Source organism: Sapajus apella, unplaced genomic scaffold, assembly GCF_009761245.1.
Source record: "Sapajus apella isolate SASKATOON/1434 unplaced genomic scaffold, GSC_monkey_1.0 scaffold41, whole genome shotgun sequence".
NCBI classification, from domain to species: Eukaryota; Metazoa; Chordata; class Mammalia; order Primates; family Cebidae; genus Sapajus; species Sapajus apella.
In genome coordinates, this window is record NW_022436981.1 from 4,749,945 (window position 1) to 4,770,785 (window position 20,841).

Below are 20,841 nucleotides of genomic sequence, written 5' to 3' on the forward strand. Positions count from 1 at the left end.
GAATACTATGTAGCCATAAAAAACGATGAGTCTGTGTCCTTTGTAGGGACATGGATGAATCTGAAAACCATCATTCTCAGCAAACTGACACAAGAACAGAAAATGATGAGTTTGTGTCCTTTGTAGGGACATGGATGAATCTGGAAACCATCATTCTCAGCAAACTGACCCAAGAACAGAAAACCAAACACCGCATGTTCTCACTCATAGGTGGGTGTTGAACAATGAGAACACATGGGCACAGGGAGGGGAACACACATTGGGGTATGTTAGGGGGATGGGGGGCTAGGGGAGGGACAGCAGGGACAGGCAGGAAAGTTGGGGAGGGATAACACTGGGAGAAATACCTGATGTAGGTGATGGGGGATGGAGACAGCAAACCACCATGGTATGTGTGCACCTATGCAACAATCCTGCAAGATCTGCACATGTACCCCAGAACTTAACATACAATAAAAAAGAAAAAAAAATGTAAAGTGGTTAAAAAAAAAAATCATTCGGCAGTCAGAAATTTCTTGGAACTTAGAAAGTTTTTCCATAAAAATAATTTCATAAATTATAGTTAATATCTTGGGCTATAATGGAGCTTCCTGGGGATCTGGTACCTAGCCCATCTGATGCCTGAGCTCTGAGCCCCATAGGCCTTTAGTACAAAGCAGGAGAGGGGAGATAAAGATATAATCTGGCTGCAGAAAAAGACAGGCCCCACCACCTACACCTCTAGCAGGGCTTCTGGCACTCTCAGCAGCAATAAAGGTCACAAAAGCCAGGACAGCAGTGGATTCTCCCACTCTGGGGCCTTTGAGCCATCAAATACTTGGAAGCCAGGATAATCTATGTTCATTATTAGTGGGTCATTGAAAGTAATGCTTGATTGAAGCTAGGGAGACAATTTTTGTAAGGGAAGAAAATCAGCATTTATTGAACACCTACACTGAACCAGGTACTAATAGCCACTATCTATTTCTTACCAAATAATTCTTACATCTACCCCTTGAGGTAGGTATAGCATTAATCCCATTTTACAGATAAGGGCACTGAGGCTTGGGCAGGTTAAACAATTGGCCCACTGTTACCCAGTGCTGGGAATTGGCTTTGGACCAGACTCTAAAGCCTCTCCAGGGTCTCTGCTTGCTCACCAGGCTGCCTCTTGGAGATGCCAACAAGAGCCAGTGAGATGGAATTTTCTCTAATCGTCAGACACTTCCTTTCTGAAATGAATGTTTTAAATCCTTTCAGACCAGCGCCAGCAACAAATTCCAAAGAACTGACTTCCCATGTGTCAGATCAATGGAGCTTTGTGTGTCTTTCTTCCGGGGGATGTTTCTAATGAGATCTTGAAAATTAATTCTCTGACAGGAGTGGCTGTTTTGTTGGTACTTTGGGAGTTGTTTTGATGTTTGCTTTTCAATTTTGCTGTAGCTTAATCAGTTTCCAAGAAAATTTAAGGAAAAACGAGAGAATAATATTATAGGTACATAAAGAAGGAGAAGGGTTTAGACTACTTTTACTTGACCATATCGGATGAAATGTATCTTCCACTAGGTAACATACATTTGAGCAAAGAGGCCAGAATTTCTGTCTCTTCTCTTTTTACAGTAAGTTTTTCAACAACTTAAGGGAAACTAGAATATCAGGACATAGAAAGCCTTTAACAACCTAGGCCTTTATTAAAGTAAGGCTAAATAAATAATACTTAAAACATCTTCCTCATTTCTATTTGTTGGAAGAAAATGGAAGAAAAATGACCACACATTTCATTAGGGTTGGGTTAAATTCTGTTTAGTAGAAAACAAATATATTTAAAAGGTTACCCTTTAATTTTGGATAATATAAGTAGTATCTTAGGCTAATGTAAGAACCTCCTGTCCCAGGAAACTGGTGTGCATTGAACATGACGTGGTAGACAAATCTCATGGTTCTAATTTAATTCATGACAGCTTAAAAAAAAAACAACAACAACAGTTTTTTGGCTGCACGAGGTGGCTCATGTTTGTAATCCCCACTACTCAGGAGGCTGAGGCAGGAGAACCACTTGAACCCGGGAGGCAGTGGTTACAGTGAGCTGAAATCATGCCATTGCACTCCAGCCTGGATGACTGAGCAAGACTCCATCTCAAAAAAAGAAAAAAAAAAAAAGAAACAGTTTTTGAAGACTCTGCTCTCTTTAGAAGTGTTGAAAGTTCCAACTTCACCAGCACCATTCATGCAGAAGCTCATAGGACCATAATGCTAAGTAATGCAAACAGGAATGGTAATGAAAACAGGAATGGCACACAGAAGGAGAATGGGTACAAATGGAAAGAAAGAGCTAATATTCATTGAGACTAGCTAGGCTTATCTTGTTAAATCCTCACAACAACTTTTTAGAGATATGAGAACTACCATTTATTAAGCACCCAAGTTCTAAGACCACAGTAGGAGGTTTATGTACATTATCCTTTTTTTACCCTTATTGGGTAAAATAGTACATTATCCCTTGTTAGGAAATGGAGGCACAGAGAATTTGCATTACCACCATGAAAGTCTACAACTATGACTTGGGATATCTGGATGGAAGCCCAATTTACCTGAAGCTATCCATTTACTCACTCTTTCCAATAAAAGTGTGTGGCCAATCCCTATTCATCTTTTCAATATCAATACTAAGCACATTGGTAGAAATACAAAAAATGCTCCCTAAACAGAGGTTGTGTACAACTTGCCCCAAAGGGCAAGCTTTTCCTTCGTTCTGTTACACGCTGACTTTCAGAGGACAGAATTCACTTGGGATCTGTTTTGCCTCCTTTATGACCTAATCAGATTTCATTAGGCATTCAGCTTTGATTTTTACCTCACAACTAAATCCACTGTAATTTTTTTCTATTCCATAATGAGTGAAAAGGGTAGAAAAAAACATGAAAGAAAGAAATGAACAGAAAAAAATTAAAGGACAGTAGAGAGCAATGTAACTCAAACATTACTAATATACTTACAGGAATGACATTAGACAGAGAAGCCCAAAGCAGTAAGAGCCCATAACTGGGTGAGTTTTCTTTACTTGCTACTGTCTCTACAATATCCACCGTAGCTTGCAATAATGCCTGTTTAAAAGAAATAAACATTGTCAAGCCATGGCTATGTGACAAAGATTGATGTTAATCAATGAGATCATGCATTTTTCTTTAATATGAAATAAATCATTTCTGCCATTCCCAGGTTTTGTGGTTTGAGGCTTGCCAAGGGACTTATGTCCTTACTGCAGTACAGTAATCAGAAGTAGGGATTCTTGAGCTTGATTGTCTCACTGCATTTGTTCAAATCCTGCTTCAGTAGACCACTGAAATCTATTTATGCAGTTGAAGACAACAAAATCTTTTAAATTTCTTCTTAGTCCACATTTTTTTTAAATATTAGTATAAAATCGCAAGCTCAGCCGGGCGCAGTGGCTCACACCTATAATATACCAGCACTGTGGGAGGCTGAGGTAGCAGATCGTGAGGTCAGGAGTTCGAGACCAGCCTGGCCAATATGGTGAAACCTCGTCACTACTAAAAATACAAAAATTAGCCAAGCATGGTGGCATGCACCTGTAGTCCCAGCTACTCGGGAGGCTGAGGCAGGAGAATTGCTTGAACCTGGGAGGCAAAGGTTGCAGTGAGCCAAGATCACACCACTGCATTTCGGCCTGGGCAACAGAGCAAGACTCTATCTAAAAAAAACAAGCTCTGCGTGAACACTGCTAGAGGAAAGCAGAGGTGCAATACATCAAAAAATAAAGTTAAACTGCTCATTGATGTTCAAGTTGAATTCTCTCCTGAAGTTTTAAACACTGGACTGGCTTCAGCAAAATTCAAATTTATTTTTTATTCAAATAGTGATATGGTTTGGCTATGAACCCACTGAAACCTCATCTTGAATTCCCATGTGTTGTGGTAGGGATCCAGTGGGAGGTAACTGAGTCATGGAGGCAGATCTTTCTAGTGCTGTTCTCATGAAAGTGAATAAGTCCCATGAGATCTGATGGTTTTACAAAGGGGAGTTTCCCTGCACAAGTTCTCTCTCCTTTTGCCTGCTGCCAACCATGTAAGATGTGACTTGCTCCTCCTTGCCTTCTACCATGATTGTGAGGGCTCCCCAGCCATGTGGAACCATTAAACCTCTTTCTTTCGTAAATTACCCAGTCTCACGTATGTCTTTATCAGCATGAAAATGGACTAACACAAATAGGGAGTTAGAGTACCTATGATTGAAAATAACTCATTTCTGGCCGGGCACGGTGGCTCAAGCCTGTAATCCCAGCACTGTGGGAGGCCGAGGCGGGTGGATCACGAGGTCAAGAGATCGAGACCGTCCTGGTCAACATGGTGAAACCCCGTCTCTACTAAAACTACAAAAAATTAGCTGGGCATGGTGGCGCGTGCCTGTAATCCCAGCGACTCAGGAGGCTGGGGCAGGAGAATTGCCTGAACCTGGGAGGCGGAGGTTGTGGTGAGCCGAGATCGCGCCATTGCACTCCAGCCTGGGTAACAAGAGCGAAACTCCGTCTCAAAAAAAAAAAAAAAAAAAAAAAAGAAAATAACTCATTTCTTCAGAGTAAGAAAAATAAATGCTATTCTAGAGGTACTGTTGGTAGAGAATTTTGACTGGAAATTTTAAAATTCTGTTTGCTAGGCCCACAGATTACAGATCTATCTGGGTATACCTTTTATATACATGTGTTTTTGCCCCTAAGTCCTAGAAAATAATGCAAAGAAAATATGCATTTGTCTGGGTTGTTTATAAAACAAAAATATTAGCTGAAATATAGTTTGTCAGTGAAGGGCCTTCCAGCAGGGCTTCCTATCCCCTTTATTCAGGAAGGAGATAACTAAACGCTCATATGGTCCTTTTTCCTAAGGCCATCGTGCTTTCTAGTTTCAAGCAAAGCTGTTTGTGGTAATACTTGCTGTTTAACTAAAAACAAACAAAAACTTTTGATGCCATGTTTAAACGTAAAAATATTTGAAGAGATTTTTTAAATGATGATAGCAATGATACGCTCCTATCCAGTCCTCTGTTCTCAGTGCTTTACAAAAATTAAATCATTCAACTCCCACAACAACTTTATGAGGTAGGTGAGGAAACTGAGGCCAAGAGACTAGGTATTATGCCCAAGGTTACACAACCAGTGACTGCATTTGAGCCTAGGCAGTACAGGCCAAATGAAACCCAGTCTCTGTGGGCAGACCCTGGCATCAAGTAGTTTTCAAAAGGTCCAAGAGGTGATTCTAATGAGGAGGCAGAGGTGAGAACCATTCATTAGAAAACATGTGAACCAAAGGTAAGGCTTGTTAAACCAGATTGTTGGGATCTACCTCAAAGATTGATTGATTGATTGATTGATTGATTGATTTAGAGACAGGGTCTCGCTCTGTCCCCCAGACTAGAGTGCAGTGGCAAAATTATGGCTTGCTGTGGCCTTGATTGTCCAGGCTCAAGCATGATCCTCCCACCTCAGCCTCCCAAGTAGCTGGTACCACAGGTGTTTGGCACCATGCCTGGCTAATTTTTTTTTAAATCATTATTTGTAGAAATGAGATCTTGCTATATTTCCCAGGCTGGTCTTGAACTCCTGAGCTTAAGCAATTCTCCTGCCTCGGCCCCCTCAAAGTGCTGGGATTACAGGCATGAGCCACCATGCCTGGCTTACTGCAGAGTTTTTGATTGAGTGATTCCGAGGTGATGCTGCTGCCGTCAGTTTATGGGCCACATTTGAAGAACCACAGATCTGGAATAGCACTTAGGTCATGGACTCCTAGTGCCTGGCTTTTTAAATTATACTATTCTCCCTCCTTGCATCTAAACAAACAACTAATGGTAGTGGCATCAACAACAAAGTCGTCTACTATGCTGTGAGAAGGTAACAATAAAATAATGTATCTCAACATGTCCAGTACAGTGGGTGACACAAAAATGACATATAATAAATCTCATGTGTTTTAGCAACATATATTTTAACAACCATAATTTATTACTGTCTTTATTTCATATATGTCAGAAAAAAAAAGAGGGTAAGAAATACTTACCATGGAATTATCTTTTGCGGATGTACATGCTTTTATATTTGGAATGTTTTTCTCTAACAATTCCAGGAGCCATTTTTTGGATTTTGACCAGTTTCTACATGAGGACAAAATATATAGAAATTAATTTGAAAGCACTTTAGAAATAATAGGTCATAGCATAAGGGGATATCTGTGGAATGAAAATTATTTCTCTAAATGTATTCTTCATTTTTAGGTATAATTTCATGAAAGGTCTACCTTCGGAATTATTACTCCACAAGAACAAATGGGGAGGCGAAAAAACTATATTTTAGTGTCTTTTGTAAATAAAAGTTTGGAGCCCTATTGGATTGGCACTGAATAAGAAGGCAGAACCCACAACTTGCTTGGTCTGCTTTTAATGCAGCTGCTGTAAGTTGTAGGAGAATGAAAACCCAATGCACGGAACCAATTGCTGACTTAAGCTGGGAAAAACAAACTGGTGCTAATCTTCTAAATCTTTTCTCAACAATCACCATTGTAGACCAATAGTCTATGTGTCCCTCCCAAATCTTTATATGTTGAAATCCTCATGCCCACGGTGATGGTATTAGGAGGTGGGGGTTTTGGGGTGGTAGCTAGGTCATAAGGATAGAGTCCTCATGAAAAGGAGTCGTACCCTTATAAATGGGGTCTGAGGGAGTTTGTTTGCCCCTTTCGCCACCTGAGAATGCAGTGAAAAATTCGGAGTATGCAATCTGGAAGGGGCCCTCACCAGAACGTGACCATGCTGGCACCCTCATCTCAGACCTCCAGCCTCCAGGGCAATGAGAAATAAATTTCTGTTGTTTATAAGCTTCCCAGTCTATGATACTTTGTTATAGCAACCTAAATGGAGTAAGACATAAAGCCACCGCCAAGAAATTTCTAAATCATGCAGTTGCTTTGCATATGCCTCATTTTAAAAACACTTGTCTGAGCCAACTGTGAGAAATGCATTTGACCACATCCATGTTTGCCTCAAAGAGAATGAGAACAGTTTATGATTCTAAGACTGCTCATGTTGATGATTTAGCAGGAATCCTAACTGCAGCAATGAATGCAATAATAATACACTGTACATGGGATAAAAGGCCTTAAAATGAATTCTTAATCCCATCAATTTCTCTCTCTCTCTCTCTCTTAATTTTGTTCATCAAAATTAGGAAAGCATCTCTCTTCTTTGGTCCTCCTTCAATTAACATACAGACACCAGAAACAAACACCTTCTCTCCCACTTAAACTGCTATTACATCTACTTAGAACAGAAAAACGAAAGGTGCATGAATTGCCGAGAGGAGCTTGATGAAAGAATTAATTGTAGGAAACAAACCTTAGAAGAGACTCTGGCAACTGGGACCCATACTCAAAATCTTCGTCATAAGCTTGAAAATGCTGGTGGAACTCCTTGATTTTCTTCTTGTTTGTGGGAAACAAACTTTTATTAAAGAGCATATTCACTGTGACTGGATAAAGCAGATGTCTACAAGACAGAAACACAGAAAGTCAGACCCAAAGACCAAAGAAGAAAGGCAAAGGATACAAAGCAGGGCATTATTTCATAGCAATACATGAGGGACAGATAATATGTGGCAGCTTCTCTTGGGAAAAAGTCACTCTTAAGAAGTTTTGATATTTGCTTACTGTGGTCAAGATAATACAGGTGGAATTAAAAACTGTGGTTTGATTTATCTGAAGATATTTAAAAGCTTTCTAAGCAAGCATATTAGACTCTGACAAATATGAGATAATAAATTGATCTAATACAATTCAACAAAATTTTATTTAGCAAATAATAATAGCTAAGATATAGTCCATGCCTTTAGATAGCAACAACAACAAAAACAAAGAATCAGGGCAATATTAGTCACCAAATTTCCTAATTTCTCACAGGATCCCATAAATTCAAACTACTGCCTATTGAAATATAGTACATATCATCAGTAAGTTTTACGATTAAGAGAATAAAGTGATCACTGCAGCATACTTAAGATAAACAATATAAAATATTGTTAACATGCCTTAAAACATTTAATACTATTTATTTTTTATTTACCATCCCTTCATAATCTCCTTCTGTCAAAGCTTCAAAAATATCCAAGAACATTTTGTTCATTTCAATATCTTCATTTTGTTATAGATATTGGGTATGTTTCAGCACATTTTTTAATTTGGTTATTTTTGTGTCCCCTCCTCCGCCACCCACTACTGGACCTCTAAGAAAATGTTCAGTGTCTTTTGGTTTGAGTCTGTACTGCTGATTCTTACCTGGGGCATTCCAGGATTCTGCTGAAATGGCAAAGTGACTCAGGTAACTTCAACTTACCAAATCTCTGTATGCATGTGGCAAATATTTTTCATAGCTCCCATGCCCAGTCTTTAAATTTTCCAGAAAGCTTCAGAATAGGGCTGACTTTGTCTGCTGCTCTTCCCTGGGACTTCCCTTAACAGAGGACCCTGGAGCTCAGTCCTAAGGCCCACAATGACTATGCCTGAGCCACTTGTTAAGTACCACAAGCATCTCCTGGACATTTTTCACCACTTTTTGATTCCATCTTCTCCCCCATCCTCTCAATGTCCTCTCATTCTAATAATCACAAATTGTGCTGAATGTTTTAACAAAATTCTGATGGAAGGATGAAAATTGTAAGAGGTAAATCCACGTAATTTATACACAATCGTATGGAATGACTAAGGAGAAGGTACCGCAAATGTATTAAAATGATTGTATTGGCTTATTTGCTCACCACAAAATAGAAATGCTGAACTGAATTAGAATTTAAAAGATTAAAATAATCTCTTAATAGCCTAGTGAGGTATATTTCATTAATCAATCTGACAATTTTTGAAGTCCAATGTATAGGATTCTTTTTTTTTTTTAATTTAAAACAAAAAGCAAGACTAAATCATACCAATGCATCTATTTACCTTACTAAGTTGTTCAGGTCCATTGTCCCATGAGTGCCTAAACTCTCCAGTTGTTCATGTAATTCTTCAGTCAGTTGCCCAGCAAATTGATGAAGATTGACAGTCCCCATTTTCCCTTTCAACATAATATAGAGTTTTTCATGCAGTGCTAAAAAGACATTCTTTGGAATTGATGCTATGAACAAAGAAAACTATTTTCAAAACAAGAAACAACTCCTTGAAACACAGTCAATATATCTCTACTATTATTTGGTCAGGAGGGACTACCACTAAAGTCCTCCTAGCACCTAAAGTCATCTCTGGTAAATAAAAGTAGATAAAGATTTGACCTACTCTCAGCTGAGTGTGGTGGCTCACGCCTGTAATCCCAGCACTCTGGGAAGCCGAGGCAGGCGGATCACTTGAGATCAGGAGCTCCAGACCAGCCTAACCAACATGGTGAAACCCTGTCTCTACTAAAAATAGGAAAATTAGCTGGGTGTGGTGGCAGGCACCTGTAATCCCAGCTACTGGGGAGGCTGAGGCAGAAGAATCGTTTGAACCTAGGAGGAGGAGGTTGCAGTGAGTCAAGATTGCACCACTGCATTCCAGCCTGGGTGACTGAGACTTTATCTCAAAACAAACAAAAAAGATTCAACGTATGCTGTGAGATAGTGAACGTCTATTCACTTTAAGGGATAATCTACAAATGGGTGATGAAGAGAGCTGATATTTTCAGCCCTCCTCCCTCCAAATCTATAGTCCAGATACTTTAAAAAAACATATTTTACATATCCCAACATTTCAGAGGCTGTTCTGTCTGCTCAGAATATTCTCTCCTTTACTTTACCCATATCTACTCCCACCCAATCCCACACACTTATACCTATGAGCTTCAAACTTCTACAAATTTCTATTTTTCCTTCAGGTATCTTCTTGAATATTTCACCAGGAGGCCTTTCTGAACCCTATGAATAGCTGTGAACCCACTATTTCCTTTGTTAGCATTCATGCTCCTTCTACAATACACACTCCTATTTAGGAATTGGGGTTTACCTTTTACTCATTTTTTAATTTATTTTGAAGTAACTTTTTCTTTTTTAAAAACATTTTGACTTTTAGATTCAGGAGGTACATAGGCAGGTTTGTTATATGAGTATATTGTGTTATGCTGAGGTGTGGGGTATGAGTATATTGTGTTAATCCCATCACTCAGGTAATGAGCACAGTACTCAATAGTTTTTCAACCTTTGTCCCCACCCCATCCCCCTCCAGGAGTCCCCTATGTCCATTGTTGTCATCTTTATTGAAGTAACTTTTTCAAAGAATAAGTTTTAATTTTGTATTTCATCATCCTATTATGTGTAAAGTACATTTTGTATAAGTTAATGAAAAACAGTTTTTAGATTTCCTGAGCGTATGTCTTCTCTATGGTTAGAGAATATATGAGAGGAATGGGAAACTGATTCAAGAATAAACATTAACATATTTCATCTGCTAAACAGAAATATTTAAGCATAAAAGTCCACAGAAGAGGCCCAGGTGAAAAAACACAATCATTTCCATACACCTACGACAGGTAACTTAGTAAATTTTTCTGAAGGCATATGTGACTCTGCAGATCAAAGGCCTTCAAAATATTTATATTCTTTGATTTGAAATTCCATAGTCCAAACATCAAGAAGCACTAAATAATCAAAGAATGTAACCAACAGGTTGTGATGATCATGCAAACAAGAAAAAAAAAAAAAAATATATATATATATATATATATATGTATATATATATTGATTACTGGTAGCTTTTAAAATAAACTTTCTTGTCTTAATGGCAAGAAGTGCACAAGAGATTAAATAAAAAGGAATTGAAGAAAAAAGGGAAACAGAGAGAAAGATGCCATAGAGAATAGAAGCAAGTGAAAACATCGTGAAAGCACAAAAAAGAACCAGACACAAAATGAACCAGCTCTGCATTCCAGCGAGGACAAATGGCCCCAGTATACACATTCGCAGGCTGGGAAGAAATGAAGACAGACAGCCACACTGGAAGCATGCTGATTGTGCAATCTGGCAGTCTCTGAAGATGGAGGATTTGTGAAAGGCAAGTCAAGCTCCCACTTACCGTAATAGCCCTATAAAATATATCAGGAAATGCCATTGTAAATGATGTACTAAGCCATGAAATTCTACTTTCAGGGAGCTGAGCAACATGTAATCAGGCCAAGAGTTATATAGCCTGTAGAACATTGTATACACAGCAGTTGAAAAGAGTCAGTGACATCTTGGAAGCTGCAACATGATACAGATTCCAAATATTCTCTAAAGAAAACACCAATGAGGTAACCTTATCACTTTCACATATCTGATTCAAACGTATTAGGCTGCCATTCATTTTTATTTCAATGGCAAAACTCATATTCTTTTCCCCTTCTAGCCATACCTCAAGAATAAAATAATGGATTCTCATCATTCCTGATAGAGGAGTGGACGTCTAAAACTACTCTTGGATTCCAATGTTGGATTTCGAATGGGCTACCTGAAAATATTCTTTACCTGTACGATAAACGAGATTTTGCACTGCTTGTTCAAAATCTACTTTTTTGGATTTTAGAAACACATTAATTCCTTCTTCTTCAGTAACAAAGGTCATTCGGTTTCCCATAGCAAAGACTGTAAATATTGGTCCATACTGAAATAAAACAAACACAGATCATATTAGTAAGCATTTCTAAGCCATGGTTTATATTTAAGACCATTTTCCCCAAGAACCCTAATGCTGAAGTTATAAACAGAAAAATTATTAAGATTATATTTGGTAATTAATTATAAATTCTGATTGTTTCAGCCAGATTTGAATTATATAAATTATAATTTGTTCTGTCCCAATACGTAATGTTCCCTTTGATCATGTTATTGCTTATTTTTACCTTCCGTTCCTGTAGTATAAAATAAGTAGAAAATAATAACTATAAATAATTAGAAATTATATCTATATTGTAACATTTAAACATTGTTTTCAAGATATTAGTAGACTTACAAGCAACCTGTAGCTCAATATTGCTCCACAAAAGAGTTCAGAATTGCCAGCTGGTTTACAGGAAATCTGTTATTCAACAATGCCTTGCAATCTTTGTACACTTTTCTAATCTGTTCACTTTCTTAGTTTTCAAAATGACTATTTTACCTATACAACCTACACAACCCTCTCCACTCTGACATAGTGTCCCTGCCTTGTAACTCACTGGAAAAATAGAGCAATCAAGTAGCAGTCTCAGTTTCTTGCTACTAAATCCTGCAAGGTACATACATTTGTACCCATTCTCCATGTGTTCCCTCCTGCTAACATGGACGGAAGTTCCTGCCCTCATGAAATGTCAACACTTCTCCATTTGTGTTACCCTCTTGCCTTCTCTTTCTTCTACATTTATGCCTGTCTCTCCTACATCATTAATTTCCCCCTCTTTATCCAATCACTCTTAGCAGCCTGTGAACATATTGTAGCACAGGGTTTGATATCAGCCATCTATGACCTTGTTGGGAAAAAAAAATGTCATCATTTTCTCTGGCCTCTAAGTATAATTTAGCAGTTTCTTTAATTATGAATGTGGGCAACAAACCACAATCTTATCCATGATTCTGTCATCAAAAGAATCATCATACTTTCATATTCCATTGCAGTATTATATATATATATATATATCAAGGCATGATTTATGCTCACCATTATTTCAGTATTAGTCATTTCTATACCTCCCAAGAGATGGCAAATGATTACTCCTGCAACACACTGTTGGATGCTACTAGGCAACTTGCCGGCCCAAAAGCCATTGAGCCACCAAAAAATGAAGTCCCATTTTTGTACATTAGTAATCCAGATATCTACATTGATTTGTAACATTCCCGATCTATAATTGTTTGTTAACCAGTACTTAAAGATGACACATTTTCATTGTTAAAGTTTTGTTCAAATGAGAATTCTTAATTTCCTATTAGTAGGTAGCATTTTGTAACATCTACAAGTACCTGGCCACAACTGTAAACTAACCGTGTTCAAATACATTGAAGCAGCAGTTGAGAATACTGTTGATGTGCGGCATTTAAAGCAATTGCAATATAACAGAACAGTGAAAGATGGTCATGCACAGTGTTAGAAATTCTGGAACAGGGCTTTTGTTGTTGTTGTGTTGCTTTACTTGCTTTCCTTTTGTTCTTTTTTGTATGCAATGTCAGCAGCCTCAGTGTTATGAAGTAAAGGGAGTCGCACATGGTATGCTGTAGAAGTAGTGCTTGTTTATTTTTTAATTAAACTTTTTATTTAGAGATAATTATAGATTAACATGCTGTTGTAAGAAATGTTACAGAGAGAACCTACGTATCCATTACTCTGTTTTCCCAGTATAAACATCTTGCAAAACTATAGTACAGTATCACAACCAAGCTATTGGCATTGATACAGTCAAGATACAAAATATTTCCATCACCACAAAGATACTAAATGATGCCCATTTATAGCCACCCCCACTGTTTCTCCCACTACCACTTCCTCCTTAATCTTGGCAACCACTAATCTGTTCTCTACTTCTGTAACTTTGAATTTCACTATGTTATATAAATGGAAGCATTTAGTATACAAATCTTGGGGATTGGCTTTTCATTCAGTGTAATTTTCTGAATCTTCACCCAAATTGTTGTGTGCATCAATCATTCATTCCTTTAAATTTCTGAGTAGTATTCCACAGTATGAATGTACAACAGTTTATTTAAACATTATTGAAGGCTGGGCTAGACATGCCTATAATTCCACTGCTTTGGGGGTCTGAGGCAGAAGTATCATTTAAGCCCAGGAGTTTTTGAGGTTGCAGTGAGCTATCATTTGCACCACTGTGCTCTGGCCAAGGCAACAGAGCAAGACTCTGTCTCCAAAAATAAAAATAACAAAAATAAATATGGTTGAAGGACAGTGGATTCTTTTCAGTTTGGGGCTGTCACAAATAGTGCTTCTATAAACATCGGTATCCAAGTTTTCATGTAATCACTGAGTTTCTCTCTGATAAATTCCTAAAAGTACAATTGCCAGGTCATATAGTTAGCTGCGTGTTTAGATGTTTAAGAAACTGGGAAATTGTTTTCTGGAGTGGCTGTATCATTTTTTGTTTCTACCATATGTATGCATAATCCAGTTTCTCTGTATCCTTACCAACATTTGGTGGTGTTGCTATTTTTATCTTTGCCATCCTGATGGATGTGTAGTAGTATCTCATGGTTTTAATTTGCATATCTCTAATAACGATCGATGTTGAACATCTTTTCATATGCTTATTTGCCATCTGAATATTCTCTTCCTTGACACTTTTTGTTCATGTCATCTGCCCATTTTCTGACTGGATTTTGTATTTTACTGTTGAGTGATGAGAGTTCTTTTTATACTCTAGATACTGGTCCTTTATTGAATATGTGGCTTGCAAATATTTTATCCCAGTCTGTAGCTTTTCTTTAAATCTTCTTAATTAACTCTTTTACAGAGCAAATGTTTTTAATTTTGATGATGTTCAATTTAGCAGTTTTTCCTTTTATGAACTGTGCTTTTCATGTCAAGTCTAAGAGCTATTTTCTATCCCAAATTAGGAAGATATTCATCTATATTTCTTTTTATATCTTTACGTTTTATATTTAAGTCTGTTATATATGTTGAGTCAATTTTGTATAAGAATAAGATTCAGATAGAAATTCATTTTGTGTGTGTTGTGGGTGGTTTTTTGTTGTTGCTGTTTTGTTTGTTTTGGCTTACAGCATCAAATTGCTCCATCATCATTTGTTTAAAAAGGCCATCTTTATTTCATTGAGTTGTTTTTGTACCTTTGCTGAAAATCACTTGACATATTTGTGTGACTCTCTCTCTAGATACTCTATTTTGTTCCACTGATCTTTTTGTCTATCCTTCTGCCAATACCACATAGTCTTGATTAGTAATAGGCCTTGATATTGAGTGGCATGATTCCTCTCATTCTATTCTTTTTCAAAATTATTTTATGTATTTTAGTTTCTTTCCTTTCCATATAAATTTTAGAATTACCTTGTCTATATCTACAACAAATCTTGCTGGGAATAGTATTTGCATCAAACCTGGATATCAGTTTGGAAGAAACTGACATTTTTAATATGTTGACCTTTCCAATCAGGAACACAGTATATCTCTCCCTTAAGACTTTTGATTTTTTTCATCAACATTTTGTGGATTTTAGCATACAAGTTCCGTAGGTTCTGTTGGATTTATACCAAAATATTTCTTGAGTGATTATAAATGTTAATGTATTTTTAATTATGGTTTCCACATGTTCATTGTTAGTATGTTACCAAACAATGGATATTTTTATGTTTGCCTTCTATTTATTCCAAGAGTTTTTTTGCAGACTCCTTGGTATTTTCCACATACATAAGCATGTCATCTGCAAATTAAGACAGTTTTATTTCTTATTTTTCTATCTATATGCCTTTTATTTTCTTTTCTTGCTTTATTGCACCAGCTAAAATTTCCAGCACTATGCCGAATAAAAGTTGTGACAACATAGATCCTTGCTTTGTTCCCCATCACATGGGGAAATCATTTAGTCTTTCATCATTTAAGAGTCCTGTTAACTGTAGAATTTTTGTAGATGTTCTTTATCGAGTTAGGAAATTTCCCTCTATTCCTTATCATGAATGGATATCATGAATGGATATAGAATTTGTCAAATGCTTTTTCTTTATGTGCTTTTTCTTCTTTAGCTTGTTAATACAGCAGCTTGCGTGGTTTGACAGACTTCACTTCATAATTCCTTTCATATACTGATGAATTTTATTTGCTGATATTTCGTTATTTCTGCATTATTATATTCCTAAGTAATATTTGTCTGTAGTTTTCTTCTTCTGTACTATCTGTGGTTTCATGTCAAGGTAATACCAGCTTCATAAAATAGACTGGGAAATGTTCCCTTGTCTTCTACATTCTGGAAGAAATAGTGTAGAACTCACAGTTAATTCTTTTTTAAACATTTGGTATAGTTTTCCAATGACACAATCTGGGCCTAAGGAATTCTTTTGGGGAAGTTATCAAAATAAAAATTCAATTTCCTTAATACTGTAGGGCTATTAAAATTATATATTGCATATTGGATAGTTTTGGTAGAATGTGTTTTTCCATGAATTGATCCATTTTATAGAACTTGTTAAATTTATGTTTGTAGTTTTTAATAGTATTTCCTTATCATCCTTTTGATGTCTGCAGTGATATTTCCTGTTTCATTCAAACACTGGTCATTTGTAATTTCTCTACCAGTCTTGAATGAAGTCTGGAAACGTAATTGGTCTTTTCAAAAAAGCAGGTTTTTCTTTAATTGATTTTTTTTTAACTTTCAATTTCATTGATTTCTGTTCTTCACTATTTCCTTCCTTCTGCTTGCCTTGGGCTTATTTTACTCTTCTTTAGGAGGAGATGATTCTTGAAAGTTTATCAGTTTCAGATTTTTCTTCTTTTCTAATATAAGTACATAGTGATAGAAATTATGCCATATTTTTATTTTCATTCGGTTCAACCTATCTTTTATTTTTCAAGAGACTGGGCTAAAATATGAAGATTCAGAAAAATTTAAAGGGATAGAAAAATAGGTATCATGCAAACACTGACCAAAACAAAGTTGGCGCAGCCATAATAATGTAAGAGAAATTAGATTTTAATCCAACATAGATGACTACAGATAAGACTGTCAAACATGTCTTAGAGTGGCTTAAAGGAGGCGCCCTTCCCAAGAGCTGTTTAAGCAGATAAACTGCAGAAGTTGTCTAATATACCTATTTTAATGTAGGGAAACGTGTCTTTGGGGGCTGCTTGACATCTAGATCCTATGCCCACATTTTCACATTCTACACATGTTGGTGGGAGGTAGACACCACTTCCCTCATTAGAACCTGAAACATCATGATGCTTTATTGAGCCAGTATTTTTCCAACAGTTTACATAAACCATTTATTGAAATATTTTTGCAAAGCACCAAACTTCAGCCTAGTACACTTTGGGACACTGTGTTTTCAAATAATGTTTCCATGTGTCAACAAATAGATGCTTGTAGATAGCTGCAGATTGCCTGTACTCTTACATGTTTTAAATAAGTCTCTCGGTCACAGTGCCAGAAATTTTATCAATGTTGCATCCTTAAAAAATGGTATGCTTAAAAAAAAGTTCTAATCAACATTAGACTGATATAACCTCGCAGTTTGAAGCATGAACACAATCCTCTGTCTCAATTACAAAGTACAAAGTATCAGACTTGCAATATGTATTTTTCTGTTGTAATAGGGTTTCGTAACTAAAGATTGGGTTTAAGCCATCTCAAGGCTCAACTGGGGTAGTAGTATTCACTACCAAGCTGACACGGTTGGTGGCAGAATTTAGTTTTTCACAGGCTATCGGACTGAAGACCTTTGATTTTTACTGGGGTTGGCCAGCGCCTCCCCTCTATTTCTTGCCTTGTAGGCTTCTCTATAATGACAGCTCTCGTCATTAAAGAATGCAAACTAGGAAGGCAAGTGAGTCTGCTATCAAGATGAAAGCCTAATCACAGAAGTAACATCAGTTTACTTGTGCCATATTCTGTTGATTAGAGGTGAGTCACTAGGTTTTGTTGACACTCAAAAGGAGGTGATTACACAAGGGAATGGATACAGGATCATTTCAGGTTATCTTAGAAAGCTCACTACCACATGTCTTGATGAGGAAACTTATTAAATAAATGTAGCCACATCCATGCATCTTCAAAGAAAAGAAATAAGAGTTCTATATGCTACTGATATGTAAAAAGTAAATACCTACTGGCAAAAGAACAGTGTGAATAATATGACACATTTTGCTTATGAGGAGGAAAATAAAAGTCTATAATACTATTTGCTTGTATACAGTTAGAGAAACTGTGAAAGGATACATAAGAAATGAACTACAGTGTTGCCAAGGCTGGGAATGAGGAGTGAGAACTGGATGGAAGGGAAACAGAGGACGAAGGGATTTTTCCATGTAGTTTTTATATTTACTTTTTTGAACCATATAAATGCATAATCTACGTAAAGGTTAAAATAATGGGAAGGTTTTTCTTTTTTTTTGTGGTCACCAAAGTTGCCTCTTTTCAGTCTTCTACAAGGCTTTGGATGTCAAGACAATGATGACATTTACACACATACACACACGCGCGCACGTGCCCCGAGAGGGTGTGAAGAGGTTTATTTCATACATAATGAGACTTCTCTGGAGAAAATAAGGGAGGCCTCTCAAGCTGACCCAAAAATGGAGAGAACAGTGAAAGGTGACAGGTCTTGTGGTTTTATTGTGTTTAGGGGGTAGGCTGGTGTAAGCCTTCCCATATTAAGGTTGGGGTTTGTGTGGTTTGAATCTCCCTTGGCACCAAAGGTGGGAGAACTCTGGCTTTTTTTTTTATCCTTCTGCCCAGGTTAATGGTACAAGAGAGGCAAGAGTGAACTTTAAAAGCTTTTAGTAGTAAAAAATCAAATAATGTAGTCACATTCTTTTTTTTTTTTTTTTTTTATAGAGACAGGATCTTACTCTGTTGTTCATGCTGGAATGCAGTGGCTCAATCATAGCTTACTGCAACCTGGAACTCCTGAGCTCAAGGACTACTCGCATGTGCCACTGGACTAGGTTAAATTTTTTCATTTTTATATTTAGTTTTTGTAGAGATGAGGTCTCGCTGTATTTCCCAGGCTGGTTTCAAATTCCTTCAAGCAATCTTCCCACCCTTGCCTCCCAAAGTGTTAGGATTGCAGGCATGACCCAACAAGTCCAGCAATAACTTGTTTTGTTTAGCCAGGAAAGAAAACAGAGACCTCACAAATATTTAACCTTCTGATACAAGCTTGTAAAAAAAAATCTTCCTTAAAATGATCAAAATCATATGTCTCAGGACGGCTATGGGAGACAAGGAAGTATTTCTTTAAGAGATATAATTTTTCATCTATCAGACTAGCAAAAATCACAAAGAATTACGGTATCCAGTGTACCACAGGATACGAGAAGCTAGGCAATTCCATACAGTCAATGGAAAATAAGAATTGCATATTGATACATCTTTTTCCAAAGGTAACACATTCATATAAACAATTTCAGTGTGTATGTCCTTTGACTCAGCAATTCTACCCCTAGGAATTTATTCTGAGTAAACAATCAGATAAATGCAAAATGTAAAACCACACAATCAATACATGCAGGCACACATGCAAGAATGTTCACTGAAGCATTGATAGGAATAAAGAAAAAAGGTTGACAGCAACCTATAAATCCAACTATTGAGATTTAAGTAAACTTTTGTATCCTCCTATGACAAAATATAGCCATAAGAGGAAGATTCAATGTATTTCATTATACAGGAAAGTTACTCACATTATATACTAAAATTAAAAGCACATAAAAGAGTATTACAATATTATTCCACTGTTGTTCACTAGTTTGTAAATGCATAGGAAAAAGAGCAAAATAGTATAAATACACTAAATTTTTACAGTGTTTCCGTTATGATATTCTGGGTTATTTTTATTTTCATCTTAGTTCTCCTTAATTTTCTATACTTTTTTACTAAATTGGAATCTCAGAGATTCTGAAGGTAAATGATCAGTGGTATAACAACGCTACTATGTATAAATTTATTCTTCAAATTGGGCTAACCAGATGAAGAATGGGTCACCATAGAAAGTATTATAATTCATAAAAATGATGATTAGTATCATATCAATTTATTAGACAATCAAATACCATAAAATTTTTGTGATTGGAAATTGAATAAAACTTAAAAGACATTAATAAAGTTCTGTTCCTTGAAGTGTTCAGACGTTTAAAAGATACTTTCAAGACAAAAACATCTACTACGGGAAGGATTTCTAGTCTCCTCAGGGCGTAGTGAAAAATGGAGCACATCATCATCAAATAACGTCAGCTAAAAATACAGTGCCAGTTCATCTGTAAGGAGCAACTGTGCAAGCACTTTGTACAATACTTCGGTGTTAACTCCAACTTGGATACGAATTACTCATTTTCACAAACATAAATTGGATTACACTTTATCTTTCCCAATTACTGAAAACATTTGCTTAACACATATATATTTAGAATTTAACTTCCATGAAGTTAATCTCTACTTCCAAAAATGTGGATGCATGCTGCCATTGTATTTCATTTCTTTCGCAAAATTTTGAACAGGCTATGGTTATTAATTGCTAGTAGAGGAATTCAGAAATGACTAGATCCTTTAGTTGAGGCAAGCAGGTATATTCCCCTGTTCTATCTAACACTGCACTTGAGAGCCAATGAAAGAAAATTTTTAAAAGAAAGCATTATTTCCTCTGGAGACCCCGCCTACCACGGCCACATACCTTGATTCTTGCTTTCTCTATAAATTCTAGAGGGGCTTTCCCAAACTCCAATCCAACTCCAATCCAAGGAATCCAGCCTTTGATGCACGGGGGTCGACGCAAATTCTTCCGCTGAAGGAGTAAGAACAGAGCAAGGCAACCCAAGATTATAATCACCATTGGAGAAATTAGTTCCATGCTTTTGTCCAGCACCTTCCAGAGTCAGAGAAGTGTGAAACAGTCCTGCTGCCCTGGTACTTGCTCCTTTTCTGTGGGCTAAGGAACCTGCCGGGACTCCCAACCTTTCTGCCGCAACTTTTGCAGTTCTCCGTAACTATGGCTTTCTTCCTCTGTCCCAGTTTTTAGGTGATTTTTTTCATTGTTGCTCCCTCCCATCTCCACTTCTCTTTGAATCTCAGCCAGCGCGGAAAAAATGCAGGGAGGGGCAGAGCCGGGCTAGGACAGATACGCGAGAACCAACCGCGTTGCTGTGGAAACCGGGGCGG

The 20,841-nt window shown here is 37.0% G+C and overlaps 1 protein-coding gene across 1 annotated transcript in view; it reads right to left on the reverse strand.

Annotated features, from left to right (window-relative positions):
• The window catches only part of LOC116565785 (24-hydroxycholesterol 7-alpha-hydroxylase), a 101,269-nt gene extending 80,453 nt beyond the window's left edge, over positions 1-20,816 (reverse strand). The window contains exons 1-6 of the mRNA XM_032299602.1: positions 20,357-20,816; positions 11,504-11,639; positions 8,973-9,147; positions 7,378-7,527; positions 6,048-6,141; positions 2,976-3,083 (exon numbers count right to left, since the gene is read on the reverse strand). Of these exons, the coding sequence (XP_032155493.1) occupies positions 2,976-3,083; positions 6,048-6,141; positions 7,378-7,527; positions 8,973-9,147; positions 11,504-11,639; positions 20,357-20,533 (840 nt within the window). The 5' untranslated portion in view covers positions 20,534-20,816. The remainder of the gene's footprint in view (positions 1-2,975; positions 3,084-6,047; positions 6,142-7,377; positions 7,528-8,972; positions 9,148-11,503; positions 11,640-20,356) is intronic.
• Positions 20,817-20,841: the final 25 nt, after the last annotated feature.